We start from the raw sequence: 25,893 nt of genomic DNA on the forward strand, positions 1-25,893 counted from the left end.
GGTGCTCTTTGCTCCTTGACATGGAGGGTGGGAGGAGCCAATGGTGTGGGAGGCACCAAGGAGGGTTCGGAATCAGTTATGCAGGACGCACCCTTAGGTGGTGCCAGAACAGGAGGAGAGGGAGGGGAAGGCAGAAGAGGTGAGGTGCTAGCAGAAGACAGAGAAAGAAGATTCCCAGTTCTAAACCTTGTCAGCTCAGAGGGAGGAGCAGACGTCCTGGGGTTTTTTGTTTGTTTGGTTTTTGTTTATTTGTTTTTCCAACTGAAGTGGAAATACGGAGTCTATGTCAGACCGGAGAAGACAGGGAATTTCCCCAAAACAAAAGGAAGGAGTTTCGGCAGCTGCTTGGGAGTACTGCTTAAAAACTCCCTCCTAGTGTAGACTAACCACAGACAACTGGCTCTAATTATCATAGTCATTAACCCAGGAAATGAATGAGAGAGACACCCCCACATACAGCTCCTCCAGCAACCTCGGTTTTTTTGGAGGCCTGTTTAGACAACCATCCAGTATATCAAGAGGGAGTTTACTAGCCAAACACATTGGGGCAAACACGTTCTGCAAAAGGCCCTCAGTTCTGGATCCTTATGTAGGGCCAGAAAGCCTGGACACGGGGTACCTCAGTCCATTTGCCCTGTTTCTTACAGAAGAGGTCTGTATTAAAATTAGTGTCCCGTTAATCTACTTCATCTCCTAAGGAGTGTTGACCGACCCCAGTATTACAAAAGATCAGTTTTGTGTTTTTTGTTTTGTTTTGTTTTGTTTTTTAGATCTTGCAATCTGAATTGATTCCAGTGGGTTAAAAGGCATCCCAAGGGAGAGTCCTTGGTGACTGAAGAACATCCCGTGTTTCCTCAGTTTCAGAGAGTATAATCCCTTTCCTCCAGTGTACTAGAACTTGTCATTCACATAAAGGGCCCTATAGATCAGTCTTCCTCTGAGCCAAAAAACAGATGGCCCTTTAATTGGGTCTTTAGTCCAAACGAAACAGCAGAATTTGATCATTTTATGTTTGTCCTTATTCCTTGTACAAGGAGTGTCCTCCCAGTACCATAACGTTCACCCCAGCAGACTAGCTGGGGGAATCCGAAGAGACCCGCCTCTTTCTGGGTGTCTCTTCCCTTACCCCTAAGCCTGGAGTTTTTGTTCCTCATCCTCCACCAGGCTAGTTCCTGCCCCTGAGTTTCCCTGGGATGCTCAATCCCCCTTAATGGAGGTTTCTTGCACTTTCCAGAACCGACTGCATCTGTCGCCAGCCGTTTCCATTGCGGGAGAATGGAACCATGGGTAGAGACTCCTCATTCCCTTCGTATCTGGGATATGTCTCAGTCACACGCACTCAGTCTCTGAGGATTTCCCAACCCCCAAAGCAGTACTTATTGATGGGGTTTTGGGGTGATGGTGGGTGGCCTGGATCCAATGACCAAGGAAGAATTCTTGAAGACGTCTTTGGTGCACAAAAGTAATTTTATTAAAGCACAGGGATAGGACCCATGGGCAGGAAGAGCTGCACCGGGGTTGTGACAGGTAACTGATTATATACTCTCAGGTTGGGAGGGGATTAGAGACAGTGTAATAAGTCTTTAAGGAATTTTGGAAGCAAGGTTTCCAGGACCTTGAGGGGCTAGCTGCTGTTAGAAAAATCACCATTTATTACCACTTAGTAAAACCTCAGTCATGAGACCCTTCAGGTGTCTATCAGGGGACCATAAGCTTGGAGTATGATTCCCAGCATATATCTTGGGGGGGAGTTGAGATAAAGGAAGTTTCCAAAGGAATTTTTATGTATTAGACTTACAGGACCCTGGGAGGTCAGGATAATGTTGGGCCAAGATTGTCTTTTGCTTCTAACAGAGTGTCATCATCAAGGCAGCTGAGCTCCTAGAAGGACGTCACTGCCTGTTTCAAGGACTTGTCAATGGACTGTAGGCAGTAAGGGAATTTAATTTTTCACTTGCCTTTGTTTCCCACGTCACCATGGCAAGCACTTATACCCCCTTACAGCTTGATGAGGGTGAAATTAGGGCTCCAGGAATCGGAGTCTATAGGTTTCTGGAGATTAGGCTATGGATCAGATAGCCTTTTTCTTGCAGTTTACTAAGTTATCTGTAAACTGAAGGAGACTCCTGTCTTGCATGACTGTGATCTCTATTAATCATTTGCTTCCTTTCCTTTCCCCTGTTCTTGGGCCACCAGGAGTGTCCAAGAGTATCACACATACTCCACGGGACGGTGGGGGCAGGCCGTGCTGTTAGCCTGTACTTTGCCCTCAGCTTGCCCCATGCTCCCTCATCACTTATATTCCAATTTTCCTACCTTGGTCCATGCACGGAGTCACCAGGTCACTACAATGTCTTTTACCCTTTTCCCAGCATCACTTCTTCTGCCTCCAAAGGTAAAAATTCTCGGGCTCCATGGATCCTGCCAGGGGTCAGGGCCCTCCCACAGAAAGGCCACCCAAACCGGGGTGGGGCACGTCTCCCCTGTCACAGGAGGACCTGGACCCCGTGGGTCCAGGTGAATCCCAGACAGCCCCCAAATATGAGAAATGGGCCTACTCAGTCAAAGGAGGGACACAGAGACTCGGAGCAGAATGAAGTGAGACTTTAATCAACGTTCGTGTAAGAGTGGGTGTCTGATGGGCCCGCACACTTGGGGCAGTTACAGCAGGCAATTTATCTCCTAGCGTGCAACTCCCTTCCCTGATTCCTCATTGGCTGAGTGCTACAGAAGTGATAGTCTTACCCGGAAGTCGCCCATGCCCACGTAAGGCGAAAAGGAGTCTGATTGGAACAGATGTACATTCCTCGAGGTGACGCAGAGACTTCAGTTCTTTTGGCACATGCTCATTGCAAAGCCCGTGAAATGGAGAAGGGAAGCAGAACCAGGAAGTGAAGTGTCTAAGGGTTTGGGACTCCATTGTTGGGGGGGGCGGGTCATTCAAGTTTCTAATAGGTTGTAAACCTATTGTTAACTGGACAGCACAGCTTTTATTTGGTACTTCTGAAAACGAATCACTTCACTTCTCACAAGAGATGAGTTTGTCTTTCATAGGCCTTCCCTTGACAAATACACTGCCTAGGTGCTTTTGCTCTTCCCACCGTGTGTTGGGATATCTAATAAAGCATTCTCATAATTTATTGTGTTTCCCCTCCCATTGGTGTTTACGTATAATAATGGAACTCTACAGTGTAAAGCCTTCATGGCTCAAAAGGATAAGCCTAATGACAATTAGGTAAATATTTGGATAACATGGATGAGACTACTCAGGACTAAGGAGTTTGTTTGGGAACTTCTAAATCTACCACTTCCCAGGCATCATGTGCCCAAAAAAGCTGGCCTTGGCTGAGCAATCAGTTAGACTCCAGATGAGCCAGTCCATGAGGAACAAGCTTCCTCATTCATGTAGGAAACCAGGATAGCGGGCTCCTCTGGTTCATCAAAGGGATGATGGTTTCAGAGGCAGAGTGAGACTTAGAAGCAATTTATAGCAGCTTCCTACTTAAGGTTAGGGTCCAAAATCTACTCCAGTCCATCTCCCCTGCCCCTATCTTGAACTTTATTTTCTTTTAAGAATTTGGGGCGCCTAGGTGGCTCAGTCGGTTAAGCGGCCGACTTCGGCTCAGGTCATGATCTCGCGGTCCGTGAGTTCGAGCCCCACGTCGGGCTCCGTGCTGACAGCTCAGAGCCTGGAGCCTGTTTCGGATTCTGTGCCTCCCTCTCTCTGACCCTCCCCCGTTCATGCTCTGTCTCTCTCTGTCTCAAAAAATAAATGTTAAAAAAAAAATTAAGAAGAATTGTATTAGCCTAACCAAACACAAACCACCTGGGTTGAAATCCCAGTTCTGCTGCTTGTCTCAGGACAGTCCTGAGCAGCTCACCTAATGCCTCTAAGCTTATTTTCTCACTTTAGAATTAGGGAAAATAGCAGTGCCCCCCTTATAGGATTGTTCTGCCCTCCATAATAAGTTTGTGAATGCAAAAGAACTTTCTATGCACAGAGGGATATGGGAAAACGAATGGTTGTTATCATCTGTAACCTTCCATCTCTTGACTCCCTGACCCTGACAGGTGCCATCCACATTCCAACAGTGTCTTTCGGCCCCAAGGAGATAAACACAACAGCCCTGGCCGAGTTTGGAGAATACATTCGTTCAGGTCAGCCACAAGCTGTGGAAGCCGGGCGGGGGGCGCGCGGGGAGGGGGCAGTAGCCCTGGAGACATGATTCTTTTACAAGGTGATAAAGAGCTTCTTTTGTTACTGACCAGAGGACAGCCAAATTCTGTGGGCCTATTTTGAGTTTATACACCATGGGGAGGAATAGAAGGTCTCCAGGAGTCAGAACAGTGGCAGAGTACAGACCGTAGATTTATTTGGCCTTTGAAGGGGTCCCTGGGTGGCTCAGTCGGTTAAGCGTCTGACTCTTGATTTAGGCTCAGGTCATGATCTCACAGTTCATGAGTTCAAGCCCGTGTTGGGCTCTGTGCTGGCAGCGTGGGGCCTGCTTGGGATTCCTTCTTTCTCTCCTTTTGCCTCTGCCCCTCGCTTGCTAGTGCTCTCTCTATTTCTCAAAATAAATAAATATTTTTTAAAAAACCTTATTAGGGCACCTGGGTGGCTCAGTCGGTTGAGAGTCCAACTTCAGCTCAGGTCATGATCTCACGGTTCATGAGTTTGAGCCCCGTGTGGGGCTCTGTGCTGACAGCTCAGAGCCTGGAGCCTGTTTCAGATTCTGTGTCTCCCTCTCTCTGACCCTCCCCTGTTCACGCTCTGTCTCTCCCCGTCTCAAAAATAAATAAAACGTTAAAAAAAAAAAATTAAAAAAACAACAAAAAAAAAAGGCACAGCATAAGAATAAGTAGGACCAGGAATTCCTTCTTCTATGCAAGTTTCCAGAACTATACCCCATGTGCCTCCCACCCCTACCTCCATATACACCTATGTACACACCCCACCCACCCAGGCCCTTTCTTGGATTCTTTACTGCCCCATTTCTGAACTTTGAGTCAGTCAGCAACTTTGTGAGCTGAAGAAAGGATGGGTCAAGAAGAAGAAGAAGGAGACTTGGAACTCCCCACTCCCTGTGTGAAAAGCTCATGGAGAGTAGCGAGACCCTCTTCCTAAATCAAATAAAAAACCAGCTTCTCCAAAGTTGTTGGGGGTGGAAGAGGCTGGCCTAGGTACTTGGCTGCACCCAGTAGTCCCTTCTCTACCACTACCTGTGACCTGAGTAATTGACCTTGAGAACATCCACACCCTCAGGCAGAAGTATGGCTTTACGCCAGGCAGAACAATCTCTCCATATTTGCCATGTACAGTAGGAATGTTATTTTTAAAAAAAGGTCTTTTTTTTTTTTTTTGATATAAGGGTCGTGTTTGGTCCCAGGTAATTTGGATATCAGAGACTACTATATTTAAAATTTAACTGGGGCGCCTGGGTGGCTTAGTCGGTTAGGCATCCGTCCGACTTTGGATCAGGTCACGGTCTCATAGTTCATGAGTTCAAGCCCCACGTCGGGCTCTGTGCTGACAGCTCAGAGCCTGGCACCTGCTTCGGATTCTGTGTCTCCCTCTCTCTCTGTCCTTTCCTTGCTTGCTCTCTGTCTCTCTCTCAAAAATAAATATTAAAAAAAAAAAATTAATTAATTAATTAATTAATTAATTAATTAAAATAAAATTACACACCCCTAGCATCTGTATAACCCTGTAGCGTATACTTGACATAACATGTTAGAGATCAGACCAAGTCAGATCTTGATCTTTTAGCTGTCATAATGATGGAATCTTGATGTGCACATTATTACATAGTAGTGGCACATTAAAAGATGAGGAAGAGGAATTTTAGAGATTGTCTCGGCAAATCAGAAATCAGACTGACTTTGTTCCAGAAGGCTTCCTAAAGGACGCTTATGTTTTTTTAAAAAGGGAGGGGCACTTGGGTGGCTCAGTTGGTTAAATGTCCGAGTTCGGCTCAGGTCACGATCTCACAGTTCATGGGTTCAAGCCCCATGTCGGGCTCTGTGCTGACAGCTCAGAGCCTGGAGCCTACTTTGGATTCTCTGTCTCCCTCTCTCTCTGCTCCTCCCCTGCTCTCACTCTGTCACTGTGTCTCTCAAAAATAAGTAAACGTTTTAAAAAAGAATCTTTTTTAAAGGGACAGGGGTGCGCATTTTGTATCAAATGGTAGAAAAACCAAAGGCAATTGTTATATCTGGCTTTCTCTCTCGCTGCTTTTCATCCCTTTCCCTCTAGTCTTTCCTACAGTTTTCAAAACCAGCTTTGTCCAGCATGAAGTCATAGGAGAGTACAGTCACCTGTTCACCGTCCAAGGCTCAGATCCCAGCCTGCAGCCCTACATGCTTCTGGCTCACAGTGATGTGGTGCCTGCCCCTGACGAAGGATGGGAGGTGCCCCCCTTCTCTGGGTTGGAGCGTGATGGCTTTATCCATGGCCGAGGCACACTGGACAACAAGAACTCTGTAATGGTGAAATACTTTGTTCCCTTCGCCTTGGGGCCCTAAGGATTCGCCCAGGATGGTGAAGCTCTCACCTGACCCCCGGGAGGCAGGAGGTTATGGTAGAAAAAACCTTAGCTCCAGGAGACTTGGGTTCTAGCCATCACTTCTCTCGGTCTTGATTTCTCAACTGGGAAATAAGGGCTAGAGTAGGTGATCTCCAGGGATCCTTGTAGCTCTGACAGCGACACATTTATCCTTTTCTCCAGGTGGTAAATGTTTTACGCAGAGCCACGCTTCCTCACATCGCATCCCCCAGGACCACTTGAGCTTGTTCTCTTTAAAGACAGTCTGTCTGATCGCACCAGTCCTGATGCAGGCAGCTGACTGTCGCCAATGCCCTGATACTCCTTCTTCCATTGTGCTTCTATCCCCCAGGCAATCCTGCAGGCCCTGGAGCTCCTGCTGCTCAGAAACTACATCCCCCGAAGATCTTTCTTCATTGCTCTGGGCCACGATGAGGAGGTAGAGCCTCCTTACCCCATAAACTATCTCTAGGACCCCTGTTTGGAGTGGGGGGGGAGGGTGTTTAACTCTAGTCCAGCTTGCTTCCCAGCTGCAGGGCCTCCAGAATATGGTGTGGTGGACTGCCACCTTCTCTAGGTATCTGTGTGCCAAAACTGTCTAAATCCCATGACCAAGATGCAGATTCCCAGGCCCTGTGACACAGATTTGAATTTGTTGTTACAAGACTTTATATTTTTTAGAGCAGTTTTAGGTTCACAGCAAAAATGAGAAGGTTGACAGATTTCCCTTATACCGCCTACCCACACACATGCACAGCCCCCGCCATAATCAACGTTCCCACCAGAGTGGTATTTGTGACAGTTGATGAACCTACATTGACAACTCGTAATTACCCAAAGGACTAGTTTACACTGAGGTTCACTCTTGGTGTACATTCTGTTGGTCTGGACAATTATATAATGACACGTATCCACCATTTATAGTCTCTTACAGAGTAGTTTCACTGCCCTAAAAATCCTCTGTGCTCCACCTCTCCATCCCTCTCTCCCTCCCCCAACCCATGGAAACCACTGATCTTTTTAGTGTCTCCATAGTTTTGCCTTTTCCAGAATGTCATATAGTTGGACTCATACAGTATGTAGCCTTTTAAGGTTGCCTCCTTTCATTTAGTGATACTCCTAGATCTGAATTTCTAACAGACTCCCCGGTAATATCTGAGGCGGGCAGGTGTTCCATCAGTGACACCTGAGAAACACTGGTGTGCTAGAAAGAGAACCAACAGGGAGCAAGGAATCAATGTTTTATTTCCAGTGATGTCAGTTACTTTGACCTTGGGCCAGTCACCTCGTTCTGTGGGTCCCAGTCTCCTCGTTTGTGAAATGAGGGCAATTTGGCCCTTTCAGCTGTGACATTCCAAGATTCTGTGAAGCAGGGTTGTGTAAGGCCCTTGCCCTCCCTCTCCCCCACCCCAAGAAGGAGACTGGGAAGGGAGGTTCTGGAGTCCCTAGCAATGCTGAATGGGTCTTCATTAGCTATTGGAGGTCTGGCTGAGGAGCACTGTGGGTGTGGGTTCGATGTCTACAGATCTCAGGCCACAATGGGGCTCAGAAGATTTCAGCCCTGCTACAGGCAAGGGGTGTCCAGCTGGCCTTCATTGTGGACGAGGGTAACTTCATCTTGGATGGTTTCATTCCCAACCTCAAGAAGCCCTTTGCCATGTGAGTAAAGTACCCCATCCCCCCTGCCCCCACCTTGGAAGGTGTCCTCATCCCATTTCAGATGACTCCAGCCTGGTGTCTGTGGGCCATACTAAGACAACTCTTTCTTTTACCCCTCTTGCCCTGATCTTCAACCAGTTCTGGGCTCCCCCTTCGCTTTCTCCTCTATTGTAGATTGTTTACAGCAGCATGAAGCCAACCTCCTAGCCCTCTAAACCACTGGTCCCATGGGATAATTCAAGGGGGGAGGAAGTCGGGAGGGCCCTCTCTGATCCTCTCCTACAGCATTGCAGTCACAGAGAAGGGTGCAATTAATCTCATGCTGCAAGTAAACACGACTCCAGGCCACTCTTCAGCTCCTCCAAAGGAGACGAGCATTGGGATCCTCGCAGCCGCCGTCAGCCGGTAAGCAACACCTGCCTCTGCCCCCTTGCCAGACTCCGGTTGGAAGACTTGGCGCTCTCCCACTTTGAGTTTGAAGGGGCTGAGCTGCCTGGCCTGAAGCTGGGCTGAGAAGCCACGACGGGGGCCACAGAGAGGACAGAGCCACCAGTACCCAGGCGGGGGCTAGAGATCAGAGGAGGGTTTATCCATATTGCAAGCGAGAGCTGGCCAATAAAAGCTAGGTCAGGACACGAGGGCTGCAGGCCGCAGGTGAGCATTTCAGGGTCTCACCTCTGGCTGGGTTTTCTTAGCAAAGTGGGAAGATCTGTATTAAGTCAGTGAAATATGTAACCGATTATCTAGCAGTGTTTAAGGCTTTGTGCCCAGTGATGGGCATACAATGGTGGAAAAAACAGACAGTGCCTTTCCAGAAGGAACTCACAGTTCGCAGCAGAGACTGATAATTGTGCTACAGTGTTGTAGGTGACATGACAGTGGGGGTGCCTCCCTGGACTCGGTAGACAGGGGCAGCTTCTTCCGATGGACTAGAGGTGGTTCCATCTGTGCTTGGAGATCTCCAAACGGGTGGGTCGGTGGAGGTGATAGGAAGGTGAATGAGAGACATCCTCACCAGGCCTGTTGAAAAATCCTGTCTCCCTCCTTCTCTTCAGACCCCTGACCTTTGACTGGGGGTGGGGAAGTCTTGAGAACCCCATTCTCTTCTAGACTGGAGCAGACACCAATGCCGAACATGTTTGGAAGCGGACTACTGAAAATGACATTGCAGGAACTGGCACATGAGGTGGGAGAAGGAGTCTCACATGCTCCTGGTCAGCTGTGGAAGGGGAAGAAAGGGTGGCAGAGGAGTAGCTTCTAGAGTAAGAGAAGGGCCCACTGCTGACCAGGGCTCTGCACATGCTCACCTGTTTTCAGCCAGAGGCTGAGCCAAGGCTTAAAGATCTGGCTTGGTCCCAGGGCTTTAGTGCTTCTCTGAGACCCTGAGACCTGCCACAACCAGGCACCCTTTGGGAACTGGTTCCCACCCATCCTGGAGGCTACCACTGAGGGCCCTCAAGGCAGATATAAAGCAGGGAGAGACCCAGGCCTCAGGTACAGTGACCCTGGTAGGCTGACGCCTCTGAGATCCCGCTGACCTGGTTCTTTCCCTTGCAGTTTCCCTTCCCTACCAATATAATCTTGAGCAACCTGTGGCTATTTGGGCCCCTTGTAAGCAGGTAAAGTTTTCTCTTTCCTTCTCGCTCATCCTCCCCTCCCACCAGACCTACCCAGTCCCCACTCCTTGGCTTAACTGGGCTTGACTAATCATCCCTTAGCCACCAGATGCTACATCTAGTTCATATACAGGATGTCCCTCTTAGTCTTAAAGATCTCCAAGATTCAGGAAACTGGGTGCTCTTCAACCTGTTTTTTCTTCACATTAGATGGTTTTCCTATTGTCTGATCTTTGTCCTTTTGCTTTAGGTTAATAGAGAGGAATTACATAACCAATGCACTGGTCAGGACCACCACGGCGCTCACCATGTTCAATGCAGGAGTCAAGGTAACATCTCCTGGATCCTCCCCTATACCTTTTCTTCACTGCCCACCCAGCCCTCTACCCTTTGGCTTTATCTCCTGTCTCCTTCTTCCTTCTCGGATTACAGTTTGAATAGTAGGAAGGCCCAATGCTGAATTGTACAATGATATCAGTTGGGTAAGCCACAAGAGCAGGTGTTCTAGCTGCGGTCCATAAACCCTCTGAAATTGCCAGGTTTTATATATGTGTATTTCGAGGGGTGTCCGTGGCCCCTCTCAGGTTCCTTGGATCCGTACCCCTTCAAAAGCAACCATTACACTAGTATGAAGGAGGGTGGTTTGGGAGTTAATTTTTGTGAACTATACTCATTCAACGTGATATATATTTACCTAGCATGTTGGTCATGTAGACTAAATATTCTAACATGTATACCATCAAGGCTCTTTTGATTGTTCTTCATCATACTTTGGAAGATTTATCCACCTAACAAATTTAATGAATGACTAATGTCTTTTCCCCTAGTGTTACCCTGTGTTGAAAGAGAGAAACTCACCTGCCATTTATAAAATCTATGATAACATTCATGATATATACAACACATAATATGTATACATTGTCATTTCCCAAAATACACTAAATAATGGGTAACCTTAGCAAACATAAATTCTATAAAGTTTACTCTCACAGTAATAAGTTTTTTTTTTTTTTTTTAATTTTTTTTTTAACGTTTATTTATTTTTGAGACAGAGAGAGACAGAGCATGAACAGGGGAGGGGCAGAGAGAGAGGGAGACACAGAATCGGAAACAGGCTCCAGGCTCTGAGCGGTCAGCACAGAGCCCGATGCGGGGCTCGAACTCACGGACCGCGAGATCGTGACCTGAGCCGAAGTCGGCCGCTCAACCGACTGAGCCACCCAGGCGCCCCTCTCACAGTAATAAGTTTTGAGTGATTGTTTTTTTCCAAGAACTACTTTTTGGCAAACTGGTCTACTTCCATTTAGATTAGCCACTAAGGGGCATCTCTGTTTAAAGGAAGAAGCCATGGAGTGCCTGCGTGGCTCAGTCAGTCGAGTGTCCAACTCTCGATCTCAGCTCAGGTCTTGATCTCAGGGTTGTGAGTTCAAGGTCCACATTGGGCTCTGTGCTGGGTATGAAGCCTGTGAAAGAAGGAAAGGGAGGGAGGGAGAGACAGAAGGAAGGAGGGACGAAGGAAGTCACAGCCACACTGGTTAGCCTGGGCCTAGGCCTTTCCGAGAACTTGAGAGAAGTGACACCCTTCCAGTTACTACCAGTACCACCAGCACAACGTTAAGGAGTGCCATTCACCTTGCACACAGTGTGGCCTTGCGGAGCTCTGGTAATCTGGGGCCCAGGCTGAGCCTGGCACCCCAGTGAATTCCTGGCATGACTGACTGAAGTGTCCAGTGCGTCGGCCAGACCCGAGCTGTCTTCAGCTGCCTTAAAGTGTTCACCAGAATAACAGTACTGTGTCCTTGCATTTGAATCCCACTTTATCTGTCCAGAATCCTTTCATATTTGTTACTCTATTTGATCCTTTTCACAGCTCTCCTAGTACTATTGTTCCAATCGCCATTTGGGAAACAGAGGCACCAACAGGTTATAATTATTCAAAATCACACAGGTGCTTTATAACAGCCCAGTTCTTCTGTCCCTAGTCTGGTGCTGTTTTGCACCAAACCAGTGCAAAGAAAGATTCAGAGTCGAGGCATCTGTTCTCTCATGGCCCCTGAGGAAAAAATCCACTCTCTTCTCCAATTAGGCCTGTGTTCTTCCTGGTCAGGCAGAGAACGGAGTCAAATTTTGCAATTAGACATGGGAAACCACCCTCATCGTCCCCTTCGGGGAGCAAACACACCATGACTGGCCTGCAGAGGCTCTGGGTGCCCTGTCCGGAGTAAGCTGTAACCGCTGCGGGAATGTCCTGGGCGCCCTGGGAAAAACAGCGTATGCACGAGACTGCCAGTGTGGCGCTGCACGGGGCCAAAAGAGACATGTCCGGGTGGTCACAGAGAAAACGGTCTTGCTTTGAGCAGCATTCCAGGCCCAAGACCCCCCCTCCAGGCCCAAGAAGCATGGAAATCTGACCTAACACAGAAACACATCTCTAGCTCTGAACATTACCACTTGTCAAGGGCCCAGAAGAGACAAGGGGCTGGCCAAACCGTAAGCCCTGGACCTTTCAATCAAGTCAGCTTCCTTTTTCTCTACTGGGGATGGTTGGCCCTTTCTGGGCAGGGAGCACGGGTGGCTCAGCCCAGGGTTTGTGGTTCCCTCTCCAGGTGAATGTCATCCCCCCGGTGGCCCAGGCCATAATCAACTTCCGGGTTGACCCTGCACAGACAGTCCAGGAGGTACGTAACCTGTGTTTCCAACAACTGGCTCAGTGTCAGGGAGGTGTGGTCCTCTGGATCTGGGTTTAGCTGCAATCCCAGGGCCGGCCCACCTGCCTTTGTTGACTTGTTCAATAACATCGACAATTTTCGAAGGCTTCTGGGTAGCTGGCTAGGAATAGGAGACCTCTGGTACAGGGAGCCTGGGGGCGGGAGATGACTCCTGATAAATGGTGACAACTGCGTGTGGCACTGTCCTAAGGGTACACGTGCTCATTGAATGCCCACCGCCCACTATGAGGTAGGAATTGTATCATCCTTCTTTAACAGGGAAACTGAGGCACAGATCAAAAAGACAGGTAAGTGGGCACCTAGGCGGCTTAGTGAGTGAAGCATCTGACTTCGGCTCAGGTCGTGATCTCACGGTTTGTGAGTTTGACTCCACGTCGGGTGAGCTCCAGCCCCGCTTGGGGTGAGCATGAGCCCCATTTCTCTTTCTTCCTCTCTCTCTCTCTCTCTCTCTCTCTCTCTCTCTGCCCCTCACTCACTTGCACCCTCTCTCTCTCTCAAAAACAAAACAAGACAAACAAACAACAGCAGGTGAGTGACTTGCCCAGGATTGCACATCTAGCAGGCTAGTTCCAGAACCGCCACACCGGATGACGATTAAAACAATTAGGGGTGAACAGCCGAAGGACCAGTGCAAGGAAGGGAACTATCACTACCTCTGAGGGTCAAGAGAGGCTTTTCTGATGGAGAAACTTGAGCTGCAATGGAAAGGACAAACAGCACCTTATAGAAGCCAGGCGTTCAGAGTCAGGCTAAAATAACATAAGGCTAAAGAGGAGGACCCACCGGGCAAAAGGGGCAGGTGGTGAAAACGGAGTTGTAGCGTGGGGGTCAGGGCCTTGCGTACCTTGCTGAGGATTTGGGGCTCTGATTGGCAGACAGAGGGAACCGTTAGAGGTCTTCCAACAGGGCCGTGATGTCCCCAGCTGTGCTTTTAGGAAGCTGGTGCTGGTGGCAATGCAGAGGAAGTGTCAGAATAGGAAGAGGTGTTTAGGAAGCTGTTACAGCCTCTCAGGCAGTGGACTGGGCCCGGGTGATGGGGTGGAGAAGGGCACCTGCCAGGGACGTGGGAGATGGGGTCAGCAGAATGCGGTGTGTCCCAGGCACGGGGAGACAGAAAGGCAGGATGGCTCCAAGGTTTGTGACCTGGGTGGCTGGCCAGGTGCCGATGCCTTTAACCAAGATCAAGAGTGTAGGAAGCAGAACAAGTTCACAGAGAAACGTAATGGCCGAGAAGTTTGAGAAGCTTATAAATTATAAATAGGCAATTATAAATACCTCGGGTTTGGAGAGCGAATGAACAAGAGATACAGGCTGGAGTGTTATTAACATAAATGAAACCTCTGGAGTCAATCAAATCCCACAGGAAGGATGTGTAAAATTAGAAGTAAAGAGGATTGAGGGCAGAGCCTCGCAATGGCCTGCAACAAACACCAAATTAAAAACTATTAAAATCAGTGCGTAATTGCGAGCTGTGCCCTGACGCAGAGGGCCCAGGTGCTAGTGGGGAACCAAACGGAGAACCAGACCTGGCATGGGGGTGGGCAAGCCTTCCCCGGGGAAGCGGCATTTGAGCTGAAAGATAAAGGGTGAGTAGACATTATTCGGAATGTTTGTCATCTTCAGGAGAGGCTAGCTTATTTAAAAGGCAGGTTAAGCTAAAAAAAAAAAAAAAAAAAGAGTTCAAAAGGTAAATCTAATCCTTCAAAAAATGACCTCAAGAGGCAACCCAACAACTCTCAAATGAATGATATGTTCCAGAATTCAGCAGGGGCAGGGGCAGGTGGTGTTCCCTGAGTCTCTGGTGCGGATCCTCGAGGCGCAGCCCCTCTTAGACTTCGTGGTCCTTTCTCCCTAAGTTCTTCACCCTGAGGGTTTTGTTTGTCCTCACGCAGGGTGGGAGGCACACCCCTCAGTGCGGGGGGGTGGGGGCAATGGACTGATGGCCTGCCCAGAGTCACCCAGCATTCGGGGGAAGCTGGGACCGGTGTGAGCCCTGGGCTCTGCTGCTTTTCATCAAGTGCCAACCTTTGTCCTCTCCCTGGAGGATCACGGGGCCAGGAAATCACTGAATTCCCCCTATTGAACTTCTTTCAACCAGTTTTTTTCCAGCCTCGTTCCAACTCCATGCCCTTTCCAAGGGCTGTTTTCCACCAGCTGGGGTTTTCGTCTCCCCAGATTCTGGCACTCTTCCCTCCTCTCTGTTCCCGTGCCATAGTGCCCTTCCCAATCTATCTCATGAAATCCCTGGAACCCCTGGACCCAGCCTGCCCACCTGCCCCAGTGAGGAATGAATGGAAAGTCTCCCATCATCCTGAAAGCACACAGCACCCTTTTGTTCTGGTCCTTTCTCTCCCTCATGCCCTGGTGCCATGCATCGGGTTCTGTCCTCAGACACCGTGCTGGTCCGAGGGCCAAGGGTGCAGGGCCTAGGACTGGATCTGGCAGGAGCACAAACAGTTCCCAGAACCCTCTTCCTCCACCTGTAACTGGGTTCTCCCATGTTGTGGCTGTAAATAGGTCCCTGGCATCTGTCTATGAGGAACGGTCTTCAGAAATGTGCCAGGCTACCCTGTAGAAGGTTTGTGCTGAATGGGCCTCAAGGAGAAAAATAAGGCTACTGGGAGATGTTTCAGGAAGCCCCCACTTAAAGGAGAGTTTGGGAATATGGTACCTTGGATGATAATGAGTTTCTCAGAGGGTGGATGTCTACCTATCTAGAGTGTGGTAGAAAAGATTCTTTGCTTTCTTCATTTCTTCACCAAGTGTTTATTGAGTGGCTGCTATGGTCTAAACACCTGGGGAAATGGTGAGCAAGACGGCCAAGATTCCCATTCTGGTGGCACTACGCTCTAGTGGGGAAGGGACAGCAATAAGCAAGTAATCAAATACCTTAAGAGGTTAAGTACCATAAAGAAAATCATGTGGTGATGGGTCCCAAAGCGATTGTGAAGTGGGGGTAGAACAGAGAGTCAGTCCTCCAAGGCGACATTTACCCTGAGACCTGAGATAGAGCAAAAACCTGGGAATGGCAACCAGGCAGCAGGGGCACAGAAGACATTCAGGGGCGCCTGGGTGGCTCAGTGGGTAAAGCAGCCAATTCTTGATTTCGGTTCAAGTCATGATCTCACAGTTCCTGGAATTGAGCCCTGTGTCAGGCTCTGCATGGGGCTCCATAGCCTGCTGGGGATTCTCTCCCTCTCTCTCTCTCTCTCTCTCTCTTTCTCTCTCTTCCCCTCCCCTACTATGCGCTCACATGCACACATGCTCTCTCTCTCAAAGTAAATACACACACACAAAAAAGAGGGGCGCCTGGGTGACTCAGTCATTAGGCAACCAACTTTGGCTCAGGTCATGATCTCACAGCTGGTGAGTTCAAGCTCCCCATCCGGCTCTCTGCTGTCAGTGCAGAGCCCTCTTCAGGTCCCCCATCCACCTCTCTCTCTGCCCCTCCCTCCCTCCAGCTCTCTCTCTCTCCCTCTGTCTCTCAAAAATAAATAAACATGAAAAAAAAGAAGACATTCATAACCAAGTTGCTCAAAGGCAGAATGGATTGTAACTCGTGATGGTGCACTTTCTGCCATGGAAGAATTCAAGCACAGGCTGGATGGTAATCTCGTGGGTGTCAATGAGAGGCCTCGCCTTACAGCAAGATGGAGGCTGGACTTGCTAAGTCTAACTCTAGAGCCCTTACCAAGGTGTTGATATCCCTTGTCCTTGCCTTCAACAAACTTATCATTCCCTTGAGGGGAAAACATATCTACACGTAAAACAGAGGGAACACGTGATGGCGTGGGAATGTGCGGTAAGGGCTGTAGGAGCTCAGAGAAATGAGAGACCAATGTGCCTTAAAGTAACCTTCGAGGTCCCTCTTACCACCGGCGGGTCCCTCCTCTTAGTCCCATCCTTGTGCCCCTGATTACTGCCCAGGCTGGCCCCTCTATCCTAAACAAATAGCAGCTAGCATATATTGAGTGCTTACTGTGTGCCAGGAACGGGCCCAAGCACATCACGTAGGTTAATTCCAGTGGTGGTCACAACCACCTTACCAGGTAGGTGTTCCTGTTATCCTGACGTTAACAGGTGAGCGTGCAGATGGCACAGAGGTTAAGCAGTTAGCCCCAGGTCACACGACTATAAGTGGCTGTCCGTGGCACGAAGTGTGGTGTCACTGCTCAATTTTTGTGCATGCCCCTCTCCAGGCTCAGACTGTCCCTGCTTCTTCTCCATCAGTTTCATATCCTCTCCGCAAATTCTGGATTCTTAAAATCCATACCACTAAGGAATCCATCCTCCTGGGCCGCCTGGCTGGCTCAGTCAGAAGACCGTGCAACCATTGATCTCAGGGTCGTAGGTTAGAGCCCCACATCGGGTATAGAGATTACTTAAAAAAATAAACAAACTTTAAAGAAAGAAAGAACACCATCCTCTTTCTGGCCCTCCTTCCGATCACCTCAACCTCTATGTGCTTTGGAGACAGTAAATCATCACCCTTGTGAAGTCAGAGACCAGATTCAGATACCCAGCCCAGTGATACTCACTGTATAACCCTGAACAAGTTACTTCATGAGACAACTCCAACTATTTTTTTTTTTTTTGGCTCATATCTTTTAAATTTCTGGTATCCAGCATTCATCACATGCTTTTATGCTCCTGACCAGAAACACAGAAATGAGGTAGACATAGCCCCTCCTCTTATGTCAGGACCTGGCCTAGCACTAGAACTTGGTCTCTTGTGGCCTCTCACTGAGGGGCGCTCCCATGTGTGCCCTCTTCCATTTCTGGGGACAGGAATCTTCAAGTAATTTGGGACAGGGGGCAGCAGGCACAGTCCTAACCCACCTTACAGGGGATGACTGGGAGCCTCCCAGTTGGTTGAGGATATATCAAAACTATGCATTAATTCTTATATTAGAGAATTTCAGACAGAAGCGTAGAGCGAAAATAAGCTCAGATAAATGAGTTGTCCCTCCTCCTTCCAACTAATCCAACAGCGGGGAATTGGGGTTGGCTCAATGGTGGTTTCTAAGCCAGAAATAGCAACCTTCATTTCCTTTCCAGACTCAGCTCCTAGCATACTTCTAGGGGACACTGACCTAAAAAGGAGTACCCTTGAGATAATGTCCCCCGTGCAGGTGATCCTCAGCTATGGGACACCCCCTTTCTAGGACAGAAGCAGTTCTAAAGCAATTGCTGATCAAATGAGTTGAGGCTAGTGCTGGGGCTTTCCCTGTGTGGTGGGGTGGGCTTGGGGACCACCCTAAACCAGCGTCCTGGTCCATTCCCACAAGGCTCAGGTCACATGGAGCTGGGGTCTGGTCTGCGTCCTGCCTGAGACCAGGACCTGTGCTGGATTCAGCTCTCGTTGTTTCAGACTGAATTCTCTAGGAGCTTCCTCAGGTTCCTTCCTGAGGAAAGGAAGCAAAGAGAGAGCTTGAATACCAGTCCCCCAACTCCTGACTTTTTGTCTGTGTTGAGCTCATCTTCCTGGCTCCAGTGCAGTTAGTTACAAACAGGAAGCAGGGATGCCCAAAGAGGAGAAAGAAAAGTGTGTGACCTTTTCCTCAACTGTCTGTGGCTCCCAGGTTGAATGAGGTCATCACATCTATCAACCTTGCCTCAAGATGGTTGAGTTCCCCTTTCTGCTGTCTCTTCTACATTCCACCCGGCCCATGACTCACGGCCCAAGAGGAAGGACACACAATTTCCTGATTTCCAATTCTCTGCCTGCCTCATGGCTGTAAGGCAAGCCTCCTGAACATTTAACCTAAATCTACCATGCTGTAGATTCCTTTCCAAGAAGACCCAATTCTTCTATCTCCTACTGCCAATCAGCTGAAATTGAGGTCCCGGTGCTAAAATGAGCTCCTCTGTAAGCTCCAAAGTCCTGCCTTGCTGGAGACAAAGCAGGACTATTTCGATTCATATGGTACTTGCATGGCAGATAGTAAGAACTCAAACCCCCATTTGTTTGCTCCCTCAAGGTCCTAGAACTCGTCAAGAACATTGTGGCTGACAACAGGGTCCAGTTCCACGTGTTGAGTGCCATTGACCCCCTACCTGTCAGCCCCTCTGACCATCAGGCCTTGGGCTACCAGCTGCTCCGCCAGACCATACGGTCTGTCTTCCCGGAAGTCAACATTGTTGCCCCAGGTAATGACTTCATCATCTGTGACCACAGGGAGGCAGGGGCTGGAACTGTTTCCTATCTAATGTCTACTGCCCCACCTCCACCCCAGCTGTTCAGCCTGGAAACATCTGGCTGCTTCCCCTCGTGATGGGACTGGAACTGTATTTTCCTCTTGGAGTGGAAGTCAGAAAGCAAACAGGAAAAGAGCAGAAACAATAAATTAGATCAGTCATGCCCGGGTCCTGGCTTCACCTAGGCCAGCCACTCTGGCATGGAGGAGAGGATCAGCCCAGACCCCACCCCTACCCCCACCCCCACCTTAATCCTTGAGGAGCCACAGAAGAGGCCAAGTTTCCCCCAGGCTGGTTCTGATCTATGCAAGGATAATAGCTCAGCAACAGAGCTCAGAATCTGCAGCCCAGAAATGCCTCCCCACCTCTACCATTTGCATTAACCCCCTTCACCTCTCCCAGCCCAGACAGCAGTGCCTCTATGCCCTTTCCCTGGTCTTCCAGCATACCTTCCATACCTATACTGGGCAGATGGTGGCTCTCCAATTTAACACTGGAAGAGGGTCACCTAGGCCACTTATTACAGTGAAGGGTTAGGGCTCCCAAAGATTCAGCCTAACCAAATCTGGAGAGGACACTGGAGTCTGCCTTTTTAATATCCCTCAGGAGATTCTGAGACCAGATGATGGCTGACCACAGTTTGAGGATCTCTGGTCTGCGATGTGAGGATGGCCCATAATGCTAAGACCTGTGTCCAGTTTTGTCTTTTAAATCTAGGTTTATCACGGATTCCCTCATTTTCTAAGCACATACTTAGGACCTGCCTCTGTGCTAGGCATGGGCCCATAAAGAGCGTCCAGTGAAACTCTGCCTCCACAAGATCAGCTGTGAAAAGGGCAGCCTTGTTTTTTAATCAACCAAAATCTAGCTATAAGCCCCACTCCTCAGGAAATCCAACCTGAGGTATTACTGAGACCTCCAGGCTCCCCACCACCACCCTCATTTTGAATCAGGCCCCGAGGTCTTACATAGCAACCTGACATGGGAGTCCCTTGGCAGGTGGTCATAGGTCCTTGGGGCTCCCTCTGAGACATCCATTACCTAGCTAGAAGGTCACTTCAGGTTGGAGATTCCCTCTGAATTCCGGAGAGTAGGATCTTTGACTCTAGACCTAAGACCCCATCTCCCTGAACATGCCAGGCAACCATCCCCTCTGAGGTCTGCCCCCTACTCGAACTCCTGCCACAGAGCAGGGCTGGGTCTCCACCATCCAGGGACCCTGGCCCTCACAGTCCCCGATTCTTCTCTCTTGGCTCTCAAAGCTCCCTACGCTACCCTCTCCCCTCTGGGGTAACCGCCATAATCCTAACAGGGTTAGGCTTTTACGGGGAAAAAAGATAAGCAGGCATCAACTGATAGAAATCCCTAAAGCAAGGAGTTTGAAGGGCCTAGTTACCCATTTGAAACCGGAAGTGGAAAATGAAACAAAACACAAACTAACATCTCAGATCATCCCACCGCTCTTCACTGGGTGCTTCAGGGGGTCTTTTCTCAGAGAATGCTCCCCCCGGGGACAAGGCCCAGCCCTCACTGGAGAGGGGGTGAGCTGCTCCTACCTTCAGGAGAGCAAGACACTGGAGAATAAACATCCTGGGACTTTCCTAACCTGAGGTTTGACTCTTGGAAAACAGAAAATAACAGGAAATTATGTTCTACTTTAAGGGGACTGCATTTTATAACAGTAAAACTCCCCGGGGGTGTGGGGGGGGGGGGCGTGTTTATTTCTGACCTAGGGTGGTGTAAAGAGAGCTGAGGCAGTAAAGAGCTGATATCTAGATTTCCGAAATAGCCCAGGGAAGGGTATAAAATGAAGGTACTGGCTTCCCTGATCATCGTGGAGCGAGGACACTTGGCTCTGGATCACTCGGGGATAGCTCACTAACGCCCTTGGGAGGAGACCCCATGCTTCTGGCCGAACGGTGTTTTAGAAGGTGTTGAGAACGGGTAACCCGAAGGTTAAAAATTCAGAGCGACAGGCTCCCAGGAGGGCCCAGGTGAAGTTCTTATTGGCCCAGAGGCCCTAATTTTCCAGCCAGTCCACCTCCCACCAGTATCTTGGCTTGATTATCCACATCAAGCCTCACCGTCCTTCATTTTCTCTGTCCAGGTGTTTGTATCGGCAACACAGACAGCAGACACTATACAAACCTCACCACCAGCATCTACCGGTTCAACCCCCTCTACCTGAATCCTCAGAGCTTCCAGAGGTGAGTGAGTGGAATAGGTCTGGAGAGCAAGGGGCAAAGAGGAGGTACATCTGACCTGTCCCCACCCCCTTTCTCCTGCCAGCCCACAGAACAGGAGAAAGCTGGGGTTTGCACAAGCTAAAATGAAGAATTCTAGAACCCAACTGGCCAAACTTCCTCATGGCCAGAGCCTTGCCACTCCCCAGAGTGCGTGGAAATTGCCCACTGGTTTTCTGGGATGGAGATAATCAGATGATTGGAAAGTCTCTGGTGGAAGTAGGACCCTTGGGTCTTAATCCCTCCACCTCTTCCCTTTGGGAGCATGCTTACCCTCTGGACGTCATTTTCTCCCCAGAAGGGGAGACTCCAGACTTCTCAGTTACCATTCAGTGAAACAGACCCGCTTGTGGTCAAAGGTGGACACATGCTTTGAATTCTCAGAAGAAAACACTCTATAGGGGAGCCTGAGTGGCTCCATCGGTTAAGCCTCTGACTCTTGGTTTCAGCCCAGGTCACGATCTCAGGTTCGTGAGATCGAGACCCGCATCGGGCTGTGCGCTGACAATCTAGAGACTGCTTGGGATTCTCTTTCTTCCTCTCTCTGCCCCTCCCCTCTCCCCCTTTCTCTCAAAGTAAGTAAATAAAACATTAAAAAAAAGAAGAAAACACTATAGGGATCTAAGACATGATCTTCAATTTTAACTATTGTATGTGAATTACTACTTTGTGGGTTCTTCAGCAAAATTTTAGTCCTTGGGCGTGGGGGGTTGACTTCCATCTACCTTTCTGTTCCTTACCATATCCAGACCTGATTTCCCCACTCTAAGTCAGTTGCCAGTAGAATGAAAATACTGTATTTGAATACGAGCTCAAGAACAGCTTTCATGGTTTTTGTTTGTTTTTCAACTGGAGCCGCAGGCTGCTGCTCTTTATTTCCTTTCATCTTTGAGGTTACATGTGTGGTGTGGTTGTGTGTTGGGTGGTGTGGAGGCTGGTTGTGGGCACAGGATCAGATGGAAATTTCCTAGGTGAAGTAGAGGTGCCCTGGGCAGTCTCCCTCTGTCTCCTTTTGTGCCCCTAGCAATGTGGGGGCCAGGGGACTCTAGCCTGAGAGAAAGAGAATTAAAAAGATAATTTCCCCTCAGGGGACAAATTATCAAATCGATTCCAGGGCAGGAAATGATTCTGAAGTCCCCAGGATTTTAGTATTTTCTTCCCCCCACCATTCTTTGCCACGGTCATGGATCCAGGAAAGATGACCTACGTGTCACATGAAACCTCACGTCTTACAAACAGCCTCTCCCACGTGCCCACTTCCTACCCCTGGAGGGTCAAAGGCCAGTGGCTTCAGGGCATGTGAGGTGGGGGTACTCTGCACTAAGGCTTGTGCTAAAGCGGTTGGCTTTCTCCAACCTTCCCCTAAATCTCTCCCACAGCATCCACGGCATCAATGAGAAAATCTCAGTCCGCGCCTACGAGACCCAGGTGAAATTCATCTTTGAGTTTATCCAGAATGCTGACACAGACCAGGAGCCAGTTCCTCACCTGCACGAACTGTGAGGTCAAGGAGCCAGCTGGATTAGGGGTGCCCGACCTCGGCCGAGGCTAACTCAAGGGCAAAGCTAATGCTGATGAAACTTTGGGTCAAAACCACACTATGATACATCACCCTCCTGCCTTGATCACTCCGGATTCACCAAAGAACAGGCCAAGGAGTAGGGAAGGGCCAGAAGAAATCTGGCTTCTCCCTTCCTCTGAACATCTGCATCCCTAGGCTGACCAGTGCTTACTGCCTTCTTGTCCCCGTCTTAGAGGTTACCCGGCTTGTTTGTCTTGCGCTGGTTATTTAACCACCCCTTATTAAGGCCTGACTTAACAAATGCAGATTTGGGAAAATCTCAAGCAGGTTTTACCTTCTAGAAATGTTTAATTTAGGGCATGCTTGCCAGGCTGCCTTCTCCGTTGCTTATCTATTTCTTTTTGCTGTTAACTTCCTTTCTCTCCCCGCACCTCCCTTGGATTTTTTAGCTGGCTTTTCATCTCTCCTCTCCTGCCCCTGCATCCCTTCGCCTGCCCTCCAATTTATCCTACATCTGGAGCAGAACTTAGTCAAACTGTGATACCACTGTAATCACTACAACAACTAGCCAAATAATGTGAGCTATGCGGCATGAAGCGGTCGCCGAGGGGTGGCACTGAGGCAGGGGAGCTTTGGAGGAACCCCCAGCCTCCCGGTTCTGGAGGCTGGAGCCTGGAGAAAAAAGCCTCTGTCCTTGGGCTCTTCCCAAGGGCTCCCTGGGCTTTGCTCCCTCCCTTGCCCTGTTCCCACCACCTGCTTCTGCCTCACCCCAGGAGGCACTAATCTGTGGAAACATTTCCCTGGCACTTCCTATGGGCTGAGCTCCCAAGAGAAGGGCACTCGTGATCCCGCCTCTCAGTGGAGCCCAGGACCAGCAGGCCTCCGGCCCTGGCATCTGGTCCTGGTTCTGACCTGTCAAAGGGAAGGTGAAGGGCATGGGGTGGGGGGGAGCCAGGAGGAGCCTGACTTGAGGGTCTCTGCCCCAGGCGGCGGGCAGAGAAGGAGCAAGCTGCACTCCCTTAGGGAACAGCAGGGCTCCTGTCTTCTCTCTGCGGAGTCCGACCCTGAGCGTATTTGAATCTGCTTAGTAGCTGCCAGGTAGGGGGCATTGGAAGGCAGCATTTCTTGGCTCCAAGCCGGGAGCTGAGTTTTGTGGGTCACTAGGGAGTTGGGGTCAGAGAGTGAGACGCAGAGGGAGCAGGGACTTGAGAGACTCCATTTTTCCTCACCAGACAAAGACCTTTCCCGCCTTCCTGGGGTTTGACAGCCGTGGGCTCTTTTTCCCTCCTCAAACTCCCCGCCCCCCCCCCCGTTCCTCACCTCCCTCCCATGGCTGTGAGCTCTCCCTTGAAGTTTAGGCTTAATGGAAAGTGTTAGAAACACAGTGTGAGGATTATTTGAGCTTTTTTGCTACTCCCCCTAAGATTCACATTCCTTCCCTCACCCTCCCTTTTTGTTGCCAATTCAGTACTTACTCAGCCTTTGTTGGAGGGTGAGCTGAAGAACAGAAATAATCCTTCACATTCGTACAGAGCTGTACAAAGTGCTCTCGTCCACCTGATTTCGTCAGAGCCCCATGAAGAAAATATTACTGCCCCTTCTTACAGAGCAGGAATTGGTTCTCAGACTGGTTACACAGCCAGCTAGGGGCAGATTCAAACCCGTGTCACCTGGCCCCTGATGCACCATTTTTCCATGATCCTAAATTAATGATGGAATCTACTTCCCATCCGTTATCTGACTCAATCCCGACAACAGCTCCAAGGGGCTATTGCCCCTGTTTTAGAGATGAGGCAACTGAGACTCAGAGGTTAAGCACTTTGCCCAAGGTCATGCAGGTGTTGGGAGCAGAGTCTCTCTGAGTCCAAAGCCTGTGCTAGTAGTACTGAAGGGGAAACTGAGACTCAGAGAAGTCATCTGCCCAAGATCACACAGTTCTTAAGGGGCAGCCGTGGAATTCAAATGCCAGTCTAAAATCCCCAAGTCCAGTGCCTTTTCAATCGCACCACATTGCCCGTCCCAAGAACCTGTGGTGTGTGGCTCATTCATTCCGATCCAGGGAGATCTCAAGGACAAAGGCTGTTTTACCATCGGCTTTGATTTGTAGCTCAAGCTCTCTGTGTTCCCCTGGCCGACCTCACTCTATTCACACCTCTTCCCTCTGTCTGCCAACACTCCTTACCACCCCCACCCCAGCTTCTGAGTTGGGCTCCTCTCCCTTCTTTGAGTTTAGGGACAGCTAGGTCTCTAATAACCCATGGGATAATTGGAAGGAGAATGAGCAGGGGACCTGGTCCCCATTGGATCGCACCACTCTCTTCTAGTGTCAGAAAGGATAGTCTTTTCCAGCGTCTGGAGTGGGAAGGAAGACCCTTGAGAGGGAACTGCTCCAAATCCTGGTTCTGAGAACGCAAACCTTCCAGCCCTATGGCCCCCAAAGGCTTCTGGAAAGAATGAAAATGCTGGCCAGACCAGGACAATGTGAGCTCTAAGACTCTGGGCAGGAAAGAGCAATGAATCTGAAACTTTCCCCCACCCCTCCCCACATCCATCTACCACTCCCGAAATCCTCCTGGAAGGAACCTCGGCGATAATCACAGGAATACCCTACATCCCCATCCAAGACTTCACTCAAGCTTCTTACTCATACCTCAGGTTGGAAAGAAGGCAAAATCTTCCCAAGCAAAGAGTATGGGATGGGAGTCCCTTGATGTTGCCCCAGGTTGCTAAAAAATGTGGCCATTCTGGATCCAATATTCTCTCCTTCTGGAGGAGATAGTAGAAAAAGACAAAGTTCCTACTGGAGAACTGAACGCTTCATTAGTCTGTTTGGGGTTTTTTGAAAATTTGAATCTACATAATATTATAAAAATGAAACTACCTGCAACGTCAGGGTTGAGTGTCCATGCAGCTGCCAATAAAGAGGATAAGCATCATGCTTCATATATGTGACGTCCAGACCTACAAATATAAAAATGTAAGAATAATAGAAAGCGTTTAAGGGGCGCCTGGGTGGCGCAGTCGGTTAAGCGTCCGACTTCAGCCAGGTCACGATCTCGCGGTCCGTGAGTTCGAGCCCCGCGTCAGGCTCTGGGCTGATGGCTCGGAGCCTGGAGCCTGTTTCCGATTCTGTGTCTCCCTCTCTCTCTGCCCCTCCCCCGTTCATGCTCTGTCTCTCTCTGTCCCAAAAATAAAAAACGTTGAAAAAAAAAAAATTAAAAAAAAAAAAAAAAAAAAAAGAAAGCGTTTAATACCCAAAAATATTCCTCAGCCACCATGTGCAATGCTGTAAATACTACACTAATTCGTGACGACCCCCAGAACCAGAAACTGGAACTCAAAGAGGAGCGAGAAAATGGACAGTCAGCCCTGCTGAGAAATAGC

The 25,893-nt window shown here is 49.3% G+C and overlaps 1 protein-coding gene across 3 annotated transcripts in view; it reads left to right on the forward strand.

Moving 5' to 3' along the window:
• The window catches only part of PM20D1 (peptidase M20 domain containing 1), a 33,108-nt gene extending 7,656 nt beyond the window's left edge, over positions 1–25,452 (forward strand). Inside the window, exons 2-14 of one of the 3 annotated variants that reach the window (XM_053909002.1) lie at positions 1,235–1,527; positions 4,072–4,158; positions 6,254–6,486; positions 6,895–6,981; positions 8,068–8,201; positions 8,487–8,606; positions 9,312–9,387; positions 9,759–9,820; positions 10,068–10,146; positions 12,424–12,495; positions 18,528–18,696; positions 20,852–20,951; positions 22,367–25,452. In XM_053909002.1, coding sequence (XP_053764977.1) covers positions 1,494–1,527; positions 4,072–4,158; positions 6,254–6,486; positions 6,895–6,981; positions 8,068–8,201; positions 8,487–8,606; positions 9,312–9,387; positions 9,759–9,820; positions 10,068–10,146; positions 12,424–12,495; positions 18,528–18,696; positions 20,852–20,951; positions 22,367–22,490 — 1,377 coding nt within the window. In that variant the 5' untranslated portion in view covers positions 1,235–1,493 and the 3' untranslated portion in view covers positions 22,491–25,452. The remainder of the gene's footprint in view (positions 1–1,234; positions 1,528–4,071; positions 4,159–6,253; positions 6,487–6,894; positions 6,982–8,067; positions 8,202–8,486; positions 8,607–9,311; positions 9,388–9,758; positions 9,821–10,067; positions 10,147–12,423; positions 12,496–18,527; positions 18,697–20,851; positions 20,952–22,366) is intronic. The other 2 variants (XM_019433675.2, XM_019433683.2) reach the window with 2 other exon arrangements.
• The last annotated feature ends 441 nt before the right edge of the window (positions 25,453–25,893 follow it).

The sequence above is a fragment of the Panthera pardus genome, unplaced genomic scaffold (assembly GCF_024362965.1).
Source record: "Panthera pardus isolate Hobbes unplaced genomic scaffold, ASM2436296v1 HiC_scaffold_21, whole genome shotgun sequence".
Lineage (NCBI taxonomy): Eukaryota > Metazoa > Chordata > Mammalia > Carnivora > Felidae > Panthera > Panthera pardus.